This window comes from Zophobas morio, unplaced genomic scaffold (genome assembly GCF_036711695.1).
Source record: "Zophobas morio isolate AGI-343-1 ecotype UQ-CSIRO unplaced genomic scaffold, CSIRO_AGI_Zmor_V1 ptg000046l, whole genome shotgun sequence".
NCBI lineage: Eukaryota > Metazoa > Arthropoda > Insecta > Coleoptera > Tenebrionidae > Zophobas > Zophobas morio.
The window spans coordinates 3,110,691-3,125,052 of NW_026972151.1; the positions used below are offsets into that span (position 1 = coordinate 3,110,691).

The following is a 14,362-nucleotide window of genomic DNA, read 5'->3' on the forward strand; positions in this document are numbered from 1 at the left end:
GCTCGTACTGTTTCCAAATTTGGATCATTTTTTGTAAAAGTTAGTCATCAGTACTTGCTAAGATAAAACTGATTTTGGCAGTGACATACCCTCTAAGAAAAGAAAGGGTGGGTGGGCGGGGCTAGTAGCTGCTAAGATAAGACTGATTTTGGCAAATGACATGTTCTCTAAGAAAATAGAGGGCGAGCGGCTGGCGCTAGTATCTATTAAGATAAAACTGATTTTAACAAATGACGTATCATCGTAAAACAGGTCAGGTCAGAATTTTCCAAAAATAAAACACCAAAGTCCGTCAAAATTGTTTTAAATAATTTCCAAAAAAAATCTCCATGGGCTTGCAAAATAATACACACCATGGGTGCCCAAGAGTTTCCCGAATTAAAAAGAAAAACACTGCGGCACTAAAGACTTTTTCAAATTCATCAAAAATCAAACACTAAACGCTCAAAAGATTTTTTTTCAAGTTCATCCAGCAACAAAATACCAGATTCCTTTAAATTTGTCCCAAAATAAAACACCAGGGGACATTTTAAACGTGGGATTTTGAAAACTTTGACAATTTTTGATACCTCAAACATTTTTAACTGGTTACTCGATTTTTGCTGATTTGTACCTTCGCTTTCTATCAGGCAAACAGTCTTGTTAAATGGAATTTTATCAAATTATTACAAAAACAACATAACCATATCTTTGTAAATTCTAACTGGGATGGTAATTAAACATGATCATGGGCGGGGGACATATTAACTAAAAGTTTTATTACTAGTTATTGTGATAATAATAATACACATATATTTAATCAAGTATCGGAACGGGATGTTCTAAATGCCATAATGCAACTGAAACTGAAATATACCGCAGGACCTGACAAAATTCCGTCAGTTTTAATTAGAGAATGTGCCTCGTTCTGGATTAAACCTTTACCAAACCTTTTTAACTTATCGCTAAAACATAAGACTTTTCCTGATGTGTGGAAAGCAACTACAGTTGTGCCTATATTCAAGAACGGAAATCGTGCATGCATTGAAAATTACCGGTCAATATCATTGGTCAACAATTTTTCAAAAGTGTTTGAAAGTGTTATTTCGAATTCCTTGTCGTATTATTTCAAGAATTCCATCTCAGAATGTCAGCATGGCTTCATAGAAGGGCGCTCGACTGTTACAAATTTGTGTACAGTTACCCAGTTTATTGCAAAATCGATTGATCTAATTTACACTGATTTTTCAAAAACATTTGATCGTTTACAGCATGATATACTTGTATTTAAGCTTAAAAAATTCGGTTGCAGTTCAGATGCTCTGCAATTTCTACCTACTATCTACTGGTTGAATGGTATACAACCCTTTATACACGGAGTAAATTATGTCAAAACTTTATAATAATAGTTGCTTGTGTCTAACTCGTTATTCAATAAATTAAATATGTTAAAACCCTTCTGTACATCAATGAGTTGAAAAGTTGAATGAAGAATGAAGAAATTTTTTACAATCATCCTGTAGATTTCAATAACAATATCGCATGCTCACTAACAATAAAACACAAAAGGAACTAAAATTCCCTAAACATAACCTAACTTTTTTCATGTGTTTAGTGGTGTCAATAATTTAAAACAGATTACTGAAAATGGTTAAGAAACGTTATAATTGGAAGTCAAGACAAGTCGTAAATACAGTAGTTGATGATTCAGCTACAAAAAAAGTATTTTCTTTAATTTACAAAGTGTGTCACAACAATAAAATTTTACTATTTCAGATACAACTAGATTTACCAGTAGAAGGCCACTACGACCAAAGCAATGAATTAGTTCTTCCCTCAAAGAAACGTAAAACGAAAGTGAAAGACGAAAAGAACAAAGTCGTGAAAATCCTCTCAAAAAAACATCGAAAGAAGTTGGAAAAAATTGTTGAAAAGAAGAAGAAAAAGGAAAATGTAAGTTCACACCTTGTACCAAACTCGCCCACAACTTGAAATTTTAGAGAGCATCCCTTTTAGAAGCGTTATCAAAAGTCCAGGCAACCCCGAATGAACTAAATAAATTAACCTCGATATCCACGGTACAAACTAAAGGACTAAAACGTCACCTCCTTGAGGAGACAACTGTGGAAAAACCCAAAAAACCAAAACGCGACCTCCAAATACTGTCCGGCGAAATCAAACTCAACAGCATTTCGGGAGCAAAACGCCGCCAGCTCCTTGAAGAAGAAACCAAAACAGAAACAATCAACGACCCAAACGTGGTTGGTTTTGAATCTTCAGACTCCGGTAATGACAGCGATTCAGAACCTGAACCACCTCAAAAAGAAAAACCAGAACTTCCCCCAAAAGCCGAACCTGAAAAAAAAGAGCCTCAAAATGATACAAAACCAAAAGAAATAAAGGAGCCCCAAAATGATACAAAACCGAAAGACCCAGAACCCAAACCGGTAAAGAAAAAACCTGAAGCAAAACCAGCAGTGTACGTCGACGTAATTCGTGATGAAGAAATCCAAAAAGCCCGTTTAAAACTGCCCATTCTGGCTGAAGAGCAACAAATAATGGAAGTCATTAACGAAAACCCGGTTGTGATCATTGCCGGCGAAACCGGCAGTGGCAAAACCACGCAAGTCCCACAGTTTTTGTATGAAGGGGGTTACGCTTTGAAGAAACAAATCGCAGTAACTGAACCCCGACGAGTCGCTGCTATAGCCATGTCAAAACGCGTTGGCGAAGAAATGAATTTAAATTCGCGCGAAGTGTCATATTTGATACGGTTTGAAGGAAATGTAACCGAAGACACCAAAATTAAATTCATGACTGACGGTGTTTTGCTAAAAGAGGTCCAGAACGATTTTCTTTTGAGTCAGTACTCTGTTGTGATATTGGATGAGGCTCACGAAAGGTCGGTGTATACCGACATTTTAATAGGGTTGCTGTCGAGGATTGTTCCTTTGAGAAAAAAAAGAGGGGATCCACTTAAACTGATAATCATGTCGGCCACTTTGAGGATTGAAGACTTCACAATGAACCAACGATTGTTTAAGACACCACCTCCAGTTTTAAAAGTCGACAGCCGACAGTTTCCAGTCACTGTTCACTTTAATAAACGAACGGACGAAGATTATTTGAGCGAAAGTTTCAATAAAACGGTCAAAATCCACACGAAATTGCCAGACGGAGGAATTTTAGTTTTTCTGACTGGTCAACAAGAAGTTAATTCTTTGGTTAAGAAGTTACGGGCGAAATTTCCGCTGAAGGCGAAGCCAATTAAGGACGACACGGAGGAGGAGGAGGAGGCGGGGCCTAAACTTCGCAAACAGAAAAAAGTGTATGCGCCTAAAGTCGACCTGGACGACTACAAACCTGATTGGTCCAGCGACAGCGAAGAAGAGACAGAGGAACGCCCCGTTCACAACGCCGCGCCTCTGTGGGTGTTACCCTTATACTCCATGCTACCAACCCACAAACAAAATGAAGTTTTCAAACCGCCTCCTGCTGGTTGTCGCTTGTGCGTGGTTAGTACGAACGTGGCCGAAACCAGCTTGACCATCCCTAATGTCAAGTACGTCGTGGATTGTGGGCGGAGCAAAGTCAAACTTTACGATAAAGTGACCGGAGTTAGTAGTTACGTAGTCACGTGGACTAGTAAAGCCTCAGCCGACCAACGAGCGGGAAGAGCGGGACGTACGGGTCCAGGTCATTGCTACCGCCTCTACTCAAGCGCTGTGTTCAACGACACATTCCAGATGTTCTCTATACCAGAAATCCAGCAAAAACCAGTCGACGACTTATATTTACAAATGAAATGTATGAGTATCGACAAAGTGGTGAATTTCCCATTTCCGACAGCCCCCGATTTGTTACAATTGAAGACGGCCGAGCGCCGACTGGAAGTACTAGGGGCGTTAACAAAAGGACAAGTCACCGCCTTAGGGCGTGCCATCGCCAAATTTCCGGTTTTACCCCGTTTTGGCAAAATGCTTGCGTTAAGTCACCAACAGGATTTACTCCCTTATACGGTATGTCTTGTGGCTGCTTTATCCGTCCAGGAAGTGTTGTTAGAGAGGCCGATTAACGAAGGCGACGATAAGGGTGAAAGGCTTAAATGGGCGGGGCTTCGACGACAGTGGGCGGGCAGTGGTAACTCGCTACTCTTGGGTGACAACATGGTGCTCCTGCGAGCGGTAGGCGCGGCCGAGTATGCCAACACCCAAAACAAACTAGAAAAGTTTTGTTTCGACAACGGGTTAAGACACAAGGCGCTTGTGGAAATCAGGAAGTTGCGTCTGCAGTTAACCAATGAGATTAAAGCGAATATGCCGGAGGCGGAGCTTGTGGTGGACCCACAATTAGCGCCGCCTACTGACCTTCAAGCTAAACTATTACGACAGATTTTGCTATCGGGGATGGGTGACCAAATCGCGAAAAAGATAGGCGAAGAGGAAGCTGAAGATCGTGTCAAGTTTAAATACGGTTATCACGCGAATAATATGGAAGAACCTGTTTTTCTCCATTCTGGGTCGGTCTTACGCAAAACCCTTCCCGAGTTTGTGGTTTATCAGGAGATTTACGAAACTAATAAAATTTATATGAGAGGGGTTACAGCGATTGAACCCGAGTGGTTGCCGGTGTATGTACCCGATTTGTGCAACTTGAGCGAACCTTTGAGTGATCCAGAACCTAGGTACAATCGAGCGAATGGAAAAGTGTATTGTACGGTGACGGGAACGTTCGGAAGTCAGGGTTGGAGTTTACCAAATGTTGAAATTGAGTTTCCTAGGACTATAAATTATTATAAGTGGTTTGGAAGGTTTTTGTTGGAGGGGGTTGTTTTTAAGAAGTTACTTAAGTATAAGGAGGTGTTGTTAAGTCAGCCGAGTATTATGGTGAAGAGCTGGGCGAAGCTGCAGCCGAGGACTGACGCGCTTTTGAAGGCTTTGGTGTCAAAGGAAGTGATTTCCAAAGAACGGTTGGACGAAATATGGAAGGAAACACCCAAATGTAAGTGTCAGGTGTCCTTTTTCGGTCAGTTTTGTTAAATTAATGACACCTTAAAGTGTCTGAAGTATTTTCTTTACAGTCAGAGTATACATTTTACCTTAAACTGTTTCAGTTCTTTTGGAGGAATACCTGCGATGGATGCCCCAGTCAGCATATGGTGAAGTGAGTTTAATGTGGCCACCACTAGACTAACTCTGGTAAGTCTATATTTATTAAAGAAAATCACAATCATGCTATATAACGGAATGTAAGATTGCTGCACTATTTGACTACTCTTTAAGCCTTATACGCTTTAAAAACTTCAACTAAAACCGCCTGCTCCTGCCTCTTCACGCTCTTCATATCCAAAATTTTATAAAAATCATTCAGTTGACATTCTGGCAATAACTTCCTGTACTGTTCCACAAAAGCCTTTGACGGATCAACAGGGGTCATCACAACCTTTAGGATCATCTCGGCCTTGGTCATCCCTTTAGTTACCACCTTAGTATACGAAGCGGGAGCTTGTCGATTAATTTGCGACGAAATCGACGGTAAATTTAACAATACTGTTTTCAACATATGAGTATCTAAAAGCAATTGTTCGGCGCCTTCGGTATTTATCGGTTTACACTTGTAGATGTTTTGAATAAATTTCGGAGTAAACGAATTAGCGAATTTTATGCAAAATTGTGTAAAATATTTGCGCGAGTGGGACAAGTTGTCCCTTATTATAGGTATAGTGGTTTTGAAGTGGGTCGTGATGGCGGTGATGTAGGGGCTTTGATCGCCCACGGTATCTACATTCTGCCATTGGATCTAAAAATTAATTAATTAATCAATGTGCGCTTGGTTATCGCTTGGAAGGCGTGGCTTAGGAGAAGGAATGGAAGCTGAACGGGCGTGACCTAAATGAAGGAGCGGCGTATGAAAAGAAGTGGGCGTGGCTTACCTTGCTCATGGTCGTCAGAGCTGGCTCACACGCATTCTCTAAGTCTTGCACCAAAATCTGAATACAGTTGGAAATGACTCTAAAAACAACAATTACACGAAATCTTGGACTCTTTGCAACTTACTTATGAAAGTTGTCTTGTTCTTTTGACAGATCGATTTGGTCGGCCAGCGATGGGTCGATTTTCTCCTTAAGCTTATCAGATAGTTGCTGAGTGGTCTCTAAACAATATTCAGCAGTAGACAATATACAACAGATCTTAGCCAACTCGTCTTTATTGAATCTCGTAAGCTCGCCTTCTTTCAAAAGAGACGAGAAGTTCTGAATGAGGCCGGAAGTCGACATTTTCTGGAGATCGCGCGTCAACAATTGAACACTCGTTCCGAGACTCTGTGCCTCTATTTTGGGTAAATTATTTTGGAGGAGTTTTTCAGAATATTCGTGTAAATACTTCTGGAAGGTTTTAGTAAGGTTTAACATTGACTGCCCATTGTCCAACTGCGTGCACTGAATCATGCTTTTTTTGTAAAATACGAACAAATCGGGACACGAAGGAAGAATAGAAGCTTGAGTTTCTGTAGCTTCCGTGGGTTGGGTTTGCTTTGAGTCTTGAACAAACCTCTCAATTAAATCTGACAAGTTTCTATCTATACTTTCAATGTAGATTTCTAAGTGGGGGATAAAACAGTTGCCTATTAAACCCGTGAAGGGTGATCTAACCAAATCTGTTTCAGTATCAGTTTCGTCGTCTTTTAACGTAATCCCAGTGAAGCGTTTAGAGAGCAAAGTTTCAAAAGTCGAAGTTTTCTGTATCGCGTATAGTAGTAACTTTACGTCAATTTCGCTTTTTCGTTTCATCATAATTTTAGAGAGTTCTTCTCGCGTGTTGTGGCAAAACTGAACCGCTATTCGTTCTGAGACTTCCCAGTTTTGTGGGAAAAGATTCCCCAGACGGTCTTCAAACTCTAGTAAATGACGTTTGATCCAAGCGTATCTTTTGTCGATTTTATCCAACCATGCCGTATCTTCCGTTTCTTGAAACAAGTGGTTGTACTCCTGAAGTTGCAGATTTACAAACCACTTCAATAAATCGCGTTTAACTTTCGGATCTAAAATTGACACAACCAGACAAGCCTGTGCTAGTTGTTTATTAGGAATAGAACTCTTGTTGCTGCCGGAAAAAGCCTCCTTAAAATCATGCGTGATTTGCTCGGCAAGCTCCACATGAATTGACTTTACTTGATCACTCAGATTCTTGATTTGGGGTATATCAGAGTAGTTTTCAAAGTGAGTCATCACTTCACTGATTGCTTGAAGTGGAAGGGCGATTTCACCATAAAGACGCCTCTGTGTGAGCAACTTTAAAGTATCAACGCCCCCTACCAACATATGGAGATGGTTTAACGTAGTTATCGCCAATGTCAAATTTCTTTTAGCGCAGTCCAGCTGTTTGATATCACGTGTAATTTCCCTAACCATCTCCTCAGACTTTTCCGCTTTTTCTTTGATGGTTTTTATGTGTTGGAACAGTTGTTTGATGACTTTTTGCGCTTCGTCGAGGGCTTGACGGCCATCTTGACTTGCGGTGATTTGCCCTCGTACCACAGTGCTGATTTCGTTGTCGATAGACTGGATTTTATTTTCCATTTTGGTGACGACTTCATCGATGTTCGAAAGCGATTGTTCCGTGGGGAAAAGGGAGTTGATGTAGTCGATGCTGTTGAAGTCTGGTTCGTCCAGAGGGTCTTTACTGGGTAAAACCTGTAAATCTAGTGTGCGGTAAAAGTGAGGTTATGTTTCATGAATACCTCGTCGATTGCCTTTTGGACTTCAGGGGTGAAATTTATGAAGAAGTCTTGATTGTCTTCGTCGAGGACATCGTCCTCGAGGGGTGTCTCCATGATCAGCCCCCAAGGGTGCAAATATTGCCAACTTACGAAAATAACACAAAAGGTAAAGGAGGCACTAATAGGCGATTTTTGACAATGAAAATCAATTAAATGCAAATGATAATACTGATAATGGTTAAATTGGATAAACAGCCACGACCGTTTTGTTGTGGAAGTAATTTGATTATTTGTTAGGTTGGCAATGCAAAAGATCACGTCCTTGCAGTAAAGTGGCACAAAATCAACGACTAAACACCAACAATGTTAATTTAATGTCTGCATTTTTTGTTGATATAATTGAATCTTGTCTGCAAAATAAATCAAGTAAATGTTACATAATTTCTGCGGAAATGCAATACATAACGGGGATTTTGTTTCTGCAGCAACTGTCACTTGTCACCTGTCAACCCGATCGTGTCCTTCTAGTCGCGTTCAACGAGGGCACTGAACCCGGCAAAAAATGTCAATAAAAGCCGATTTAAGACAACTATTGAAGCCCTATTACATCTTCAATCTCATATTGAGTCTCTCGTACATCATCCTGAAACGTACTCCCGGTGTTTGTAACTATTTATTTAATGTTGAGGACTGTGAATTCGATGGGGTGAGAAAACCACTTCCGGTTTCCATTCACTGGAAAAATCTGTCTTTTAGCGAGAAACCGAAATCCTTTTCTTCCTTATCATCGTTATTATGATAAGAACTCGAAAGTCTGGGAGCGTCTCCATGATTAATTACCTCTCCTCGAGCTTCATCTACACAAAAGTAGCAAATTTGATATTATGGTTCAACGCAGATTTGTTGATGGGGATAATTTACGGAATAGTTTTCATCTGTAAGTCGCAGAGGCGTTAAGGAAGCCGCTAATCTGTCAATTGTTTTAGTGGGGGCACTTCTGTTCCCAGAGCCTGCATACTCAGGCCCCGATAATGTAATATACTTCCGTGGAATGCAAGGTTTAGAGGAAGAGCTCTCACGCAGTAAAGACTGTTATTGGTTAATTACGTTCTACACAGTCTGGAATCCAGCGTGTGTAAATTTCGCTCCAATTTTTGCTAAATTAAGCACTGAATACAATTTAGAGAATCTCCAGTTTGGTAAAGTGGATGTGGGGCGATACCCAGAAGCGGGAAAGAAGTATTACGTAAATGACAGTAGTTTGAGTAAGCAACTGCCCACGACAATTTTATTTAAAGATGGTAAAGAAGTTGTTAGGAGACCAGCTATTGATTCTAAAGGGACTGTGTCAAAGTTCTTTTTTTCAAGTGATAATGTTAGAGGAGCGTTCAATTTGAATAATATTTATGAAGAGTGTAAAAGCACGCTTAAACTGAAAAAGAAACACGCTAAAAAGGATTAGTTGTTGATTTATTGTTGCGTTCATAGTGCCATTGTATTTAGTGAATAAACATCCGTTACTATTGGGAGGGTTTTTAATAGTTTACCAGCATCGCTTTAGCGACTTCACAGGCTTTATCTCGAGAGTAAAGTTTATCCACAATGGTTAGTGCAAAAAGATAAGCTGTACCAGGGCCTCGGCTTGTGATTAATGGTCCATCTTCTACAACTAAGTTTGGTTTATAGATGTATTGTGCACCTTCTTCTAGTTCTGCTTGCATAGCTGGATAAGAGGTTATCGCCTTACCAGTGTAGACCCCATGAGCCTTCAGCGCTGTCGGTGCTACAAAAATGTATCATGTATTAGAAAATTTCGTTGTCATAGGCAAATTCCTCACCTGCACAAATCGCTGCAGTGAGGCGTCCAGACTTCTCTTGTTCTTTGAGTAGATCTCCAACTTCTTTGGATTCAGACAACGCTTGCGAGCCTCCTAGGCCCCCAGGAAGGACGAGTACATCAAAAGGACCCTTCGTGTGAGCTTCTTTGATGGAAATATCTGGCTTTATGTTGACTCCTCGGCTGCACCTGACGATGTCACCGTCAGGGAGGCCAGTGACTGTTACATCTACCTATTTATTGAGAATTTTAAAATCTTTTTTTTGAGGTTAAGGTACGACTTACACCGCCTCTTCGCAGTACGTCAATGGATATTACAGCCTCCATTTCTTCTGCACCTGGGGCGAGAAAAACTAACGCCTTTTTCGTCATTGCGGTAGTAAAATTTTTGATGTTGACTTTGACTGCCAACTTCTTTAAAATTCTAGAATTGAAGTTAATCAGATGAAATGACATTGGAAAGGTTATTTGAATTTAGGGAAGTTTTACGTTATTATGTTGCTGATTCAAAATTTAAAAGTATTAAATTCATAGGGAGAGATTTCTTTGGTCATTCTCATTAAGGAATATTAACTAAATTAAATATCTCTTCACCTCATCATTGTAAAAAAATAGGTAAATATTTATTAAATACACATCCTAAATTCTGTTTGTGTGTTGCACCAAATGATTGTCTATTTTGATTATTTTGTGACACCACTTTTGGTCTTTTTTCAGCATTTTTTCTTATTCTATTTTATTTTTTATAAAAACATAATGAAGATTACCAAACGTGACGTTTCTGTATAATAAAAAAAACCTCTAGAAAGAAATTCTTTGAAGAAAATACGTTACAACTCAGTTTTTAGAAAATCACTTGCTCAGAAAGTAAAATCGTCAGAAAATATATTATGCAGCAGAACAAAAGTTTTTAGAAAATCCGCTCATAAATTTGTTTTACACAATGGTTCAATTCCATGTACAATCGCGGCCGTTGAAAAGTACCACACTGCATTTTTGCGCATTACATATTCGAAAATTTAAAAATTCGTACAACCTAAATTAAGTTTTATATCAGATTTGACAGTGTCACTCACACCTTTTGACAATATTGTTGTACGTCATTTGGATTATGCCACCGCCAGCAATTTGGATTTTGCCAAACCACCGGGAAGAATTTATACAAATACATCAGATACCGGTTAGATCTGTGCAAAATGTCGTCAATATCAAGACGTCTCCTAAGCAAGTAAAATTTTCTGCTCTACGACACTGTTTTCAGTGACACATTTTAAAAACTTCAATTTCGGAGCAGTTCACAAAGACAAAATTTTAGAGATGTCAAAGTATAGTACTGTACAATTGGTTGCATATTTAGGATAAGTTGTATGATATTTAAAATCATTTGTTAAAACAACATACATCACGGTACAAATGCCGCCCGCTGGTCCTAAGATTAGTTACGCGTTGTAAAAATGGAATACTAATTTAGACAAATTAATAAAACAATAATTTATTAAAATTTCAATTAGATACAAGGGAAATGGGGCGGTGGATATAAATTTTTGAAAAGCTGACATTTCATTGTCTTGCATACAAAAATGTGTAATTTGGCTTTGTGATTTTTTGTTGTATTTTTTTTTTCTTTATAGGTACCTATCAAAGAAATCTTTTTAGCGTAATACTTTTGAATAACTTTTCGTTCTTCCATGTTTTTTCTGGTACCATGTATGAATCGTATTTTGTTAATGATAGTCAAAAATTCGAGGTATATTTTTTCTCGATTTAATACTTTTTTGTTTTTCAGGTCCATTTCTCAAGCTTTGCTACTACTGGATTTTAATAGATCAACATACAACATAAAAGATACAATAACATTTATTTTTTATTATAATTTTTTCTTTTTTTTTGCTTCGTGGAACAGAAGCGATATATCTAAAGGCGATTTTTGACCTCAAAGATGTAAGAGCACAGCAATTTGCGACGGATTTGTGTTATACCTAGTGGCGATAGCGCATGCGCTACTTCTCCTAGGATCAAACACAACTTCCATATAGATGGTGATATAAGTCTTCAGGCATCAGAATTTAAAACAAGTTATCTCGGCTGGAAAGAAACTCCTGAGAAGATACTAAGTCTGCTATATTTATTTGTTTATAATGTATTTGGTTTATAAATAAAAAGTTATACATGTTTTCACCAAAACGAGTTTATAGCTACCTATTTATAGATATGTAGTTCTAATTAATGCTGCCAGTACCCCGATACTAAAGGTGAATAATTTATTTCACACAATTTTTTCATTTGATCAGTATGCGTGGTTTCAAACGTTTCCATTTAAGATACAAAACCAGCCCATTTCTGATAACTTTCAGGAGGTTTTTGTCTCCATATACATATAGTATTAGTGGTAGGTATTAGTCTAGCGGTGTACTGTATGCTAAAAGAGATTTACTGCTAAAGTAAATTAATTTTTGTCTTATCGTTTGATTATTGGTATATAATGTCATGAATTTGAGGTTTGTTATTGACCAATTAATTGACCCTTTTCCTGTAAGCAAAGTGAGTAGACATTATATAAATTCCAATGATACAGAGTGAGACAACATCGCGCAGGCGAAGTCAGATTTTTGGACCGCCAAGTTAAAATTAACCAATGAGCGATAGAATACGCATGTGTAGCTGGTTGCATTCTGTCAAAGCGGTTTGTTGTCACAGGCCTTTGCTCTGCTGCCGGAGTGCCGGATACGTGGTTTTGAAGATGCGTGCGCACGGAAAGTCACTATGGAAGTTTTACGATCTTACAGGAAAAGGGTCAATACCCTAGAGCATTAAGAATTGTTGACATAGTAACGTCAACAGAAAACGCAATCGGCTAGAAACCAACTATTACTTAGTGTATTGTTAGTTGTGTACATGCGGCGATAACGATAATTCAAGAAATCCAAAGTCCCAGAAGACAACAAATCCTAAAAAGTCCCAAAAGATTCAGAAAACCGAAGACATCCAAAAGAGTCCAAGAATGTCAAGAAATCGAATAATTCTAAAAATCCAAGAAATCAGAAAATCCGAAAATCCAAAAAATCAAAAAAAAATAATAAAATACTGTGGATCTACATTTGTGGCTTATCAGTACATTAATTTCTTTTTTATGGTTAATTCGATATTTAAATCCGAGGAAATAAATTCTGAAGTTCTTCTGGAGTAAATGCAATTAACCAATAAAAAAATGTGAAATATGACTTTTTTTTGTAAATACCAAAAACCAAAAGGTAAAGGTATTTATTTTATTAAGAGTTTAAGTGATACTTCATATGACGGAGTATGGACGATTAAACGGCGAGCGACAGCGAGGCGAATAAGTCCATACGGGTCACATAAAGTCACTTAACTTAAACTCTGAATGATATACAATATTTTAGTTTTAAACGATTAATATTCTTTTGAAATGATTATTTCCTATCTCCTTGCTTTCTTAAAAAACTGCCTTGTATTCACTTCCCACGGTGATTTTCACATAAACATATCCTACTTACTTATACTCCGGCGTAGTATGAGTATTTTGTTTGTACTTTGGCAGAATATAAGTAGTATTTATGCGCTGCTCAAATACACTGTAATAAAAATGACACTTAAATCCCGGTAACAACGTCAGTGTCAATTATATGACGTTTGAAAATAATATTTTTTGTGTACCACGGGTATTATGAAGTATTTAGAGACCCGAAGGTGTCCGTATTATTATTATTATTATACTTCCTGGACCGACTCGATTACAATGGTCGGCACTTCTTCTAGCTTTTAGTGTACAAAGATTAAATTCTTTTAGAGAATATCATTAGGATATAATCTAACAGGGTACACACCATGTTTAATATAATATAATCTCTTACAAAATTTTCTCTGTATTCGTTCGAGCGACGCAATATGAACATCATAATATGGATCCCATATCATACTACCATATTCTAATTTAGCCCTAACATATACATAGTACAGCGTTAACAATGCTTCAGTGTTTCTAAAATGTACCGTGTTCCTATATATAAATCCCATCATTTTTGTGGCATGGTTACATAAATATTGTATGTGTGGTACAAATTTCAACTGTGGATCTAGAATAATACCAAGATCTTTAATTTGATTAACTTTGTCAATTGCTGATCCATTCAAAGTATAATTGTAATCTATATTCGAAGTTGTTATAGAAAAAGTAATTACTTTACATTTAGATACATTAATTTTCAGAAAATTTGTTGTACACCCTTAGATCATATAATAAATAGATACCACCACGCCGTGTTCTTTCCCTAGAAGAGCCTGTGACGACATCCTCCTGTCACACATCTCTCTCGTGCATGGAGGGATTACAATGAAGCTATCCTTGCCTGATCACTATTTGAATTTTGCGCGCCTAAATTTTTGGAAGTGTGTCTGAACTAACTTCGTACGAAAGATGTTGACAGCTTGATTTTATACATAATTCACAGTAGATAACGAAAGGAATAGTAAATTATTGGGCAGCGATTGTGATCCTTTATGATTACATCACTTAAAATAGCATCTTTGTTCTAAATTCTAAAATTAAACGGCGAGCGACAGCGAGGCGAATAAGTCCATACGGGTCACATAAAGTCACTTAACTTAAACTCTGAATGATATACAATATTTTAGTTTTAAACGATTAATATTCTTTTGAAATGATTAACAAGAACACGAAAGAGAGGTTAGAAGAAACATCTGTCAAAAGCGATTTGTTGCGCTGGTGCGGTACAAGGATGGAAGTGAAATAGACATATACAGATGAAATGCATATAACAAAGATGAAGATGTGGTGATCACACAAGG

General features: G+C 37.9%; 4 protein-coding genes across 4 annotated transcripts; 2 read left to right on the forward strand and 2 right to left on the reverse strand.

The window, feature by feature from the left end:
* The first annotated feature begins 1,566 nt into the window (after nt 1–1,566).
* On the forward strand, nt 1,567–11,719 carry LOC135142381 (probable ATP-dependent RNA helicase kurz). Its single transcript, XM_064074078.1, has 5 exons — nt 1,567–1,701; nt 1,756–1,932; nt 1,980–4,980; nt 5,093–5,177; nt 11,322–11,719. Exons 1-4 carry the CDS (start codon nt 1,627–1,629, stop codon nt 5,170–5,172), a joined length of 3,333 nt encoding a protein of 1,110 aa, XP_063930148.1. The 5' UTR covers nt 1,567–1,626; the 3' UTR covers nt 5,173–5,177; nt 11,322–11,719.
* Nucleotides 5,170–8,136, reverse strand: LOC135142382 (vacuolar protein sorting-associated protein 53 homolog). The gene is made up of 4 exons (XM_064074079.1): nt 7,720–8,136; nt 6,036–7,672; nt 5,912–5,990; nt 5,170–5,778 (listed from the first exon to the last, which is right to left on the reverse strand). The coding sequence occupies exons 1-4, from the start codon at nt 7,810–7,812 to the stop codon at nt 5,257–5,259; spliced, it is 2,331 nt and encodes a 776-aa protein (XP_063930149.1). The 5' UTR covers nt 7,813–8,136; the 3' UTR covers nt 5,170–5,256.
* Nucleotides 8,184–9,225, forward strand: LOC135142383 (thioredoxin-related transmembrane protein 2 homolog). The gene is made up of 3 exons (XM_064074080.1): nt 8,184–8,404; nt 8,455–8,635; nt 8,685–9,225. The coding sequence occupies exons 1-3, from the start codon at nt 8,261–8,263 to the stop codon at nt 9,158–9,160; spliced, it is 801 nt and encodes a 266-aa protein (XP_063930150.1). The 5' UTR covers nt 8,184–8,260; the 3' UTR covers nt 9,161–9,225.
* Nucleotides 9,152–10,007, reverse strand: LOC135142384 (protein dj-1beta-like). Its single transcript, XM_064074081.1, has 3 exons — nt 9,821–10,007; nt 9,537–9,768; nt 9,152–9,481 (listed from the first exon to the last, which is right to left on the reverse strand). The coding sequence occupies exons 1-3, from the start codon at nt 9,989–9,991 to the stop codon at nt 9,234–9,236; spliced, it is 651 nt and encodes a 216-aa protein (XP_063930151.1). The 5' UTR covers nt 9,992–10,007; the 3' UTR covers nt 9,152–9,233.
* Nucleotides 11,720–14,362: the final 2,643 nt, after the last annotated feature.

Excerpts from the sequence above, each read along its gene's own strand:
- LOC135142381 (XM_064074078.1), top strand. The coding sequence starts at position 1,627 with ATGGTTAAGAAACGTTATAATTGGAAGTCAAGACAAGTCGTAAATACA. Across the intron at positions 1,933-1,979 it reads AGAAGAAGAAAAAGGAAAAT|AGAGCATCCCTTTTAGAAGC; the intron begins GTAAGTTCACAC and ends TTGAAATTTTAG. Across the intron at positions 4,981-5,092 it reads ATGGAAGGAAACACCCAAAT|TTCTTTTGGAGGAATACCTG; the intron begins GTAAGTGTCAGG and ends AAACTGTTTCAG.
- LOC135142382 (XM_064074079.1), bottom strand. The coding sequence starts at position 7,812 with ATGGAGACACCCCTCGAGGACGATGTCCTCGACGAAGACAATCAAGAC. Across the intron at positions 7,673-7,719 it reads TCCAAAAGGCAATCGACGAG|GTTTTACCCAGTAAAGACCC; the intron begins GTATTCATGAAA and ends CTAGATTTACAG. Across the intron at positions 5,779-5,911 it reads CTCTGACGACCATGAGCAAG|ATCCAATGGCAGAATGTAGA; the intron begins GTAAGCCACGCC and ends ATTAATTTTTAG.
- LOC135142383 (XM_064074080.1), top strand. The coding sequence starts at position 8,261 with ATGTCAATAAAAGCCGATTTAAGACAACTATTGAAGCCCTATTACATC. Across the intron at positions 8,405-8,454 it reads AGGACTGTGAATTCGATGGG|CGAGAAACCGAAATCCTTTT; the intron begins GTGAGAAAACCA and ends TCTGTCTTTTAG. Across the intron at positions 8,636-8,684 it reads TTACGGAATAGTTTTCATCT|TGGGGGCACTTCTGTTCCCA; the intron begins GTAAGTCGCAGA and ends CAATTGTTTTAG.
- LOC135142384 (XM_064074081.1), bottom strand. The coding sequence starts at position 9,991 with ATGTCATTTCATCTGATTAACTTCAATTCTAGAATTTTAAAGAAGTTG. Across the intron at positions 9,769-9,820 it reads ACGTACTGCGAAGAGGCGGT|GTAGATGTAACAGTCACTGG; the intron begins GTAAGTCGTACC and ends CTCAATAAATAG. Across the intron at positions 9,482-9,536 it reads CACTGCAGCGATTTGTGCAG|CACCGACAGCGCTGAAGGCT; the intron begins GTGAGGAATTTG and ends ACATTTTTGTAG.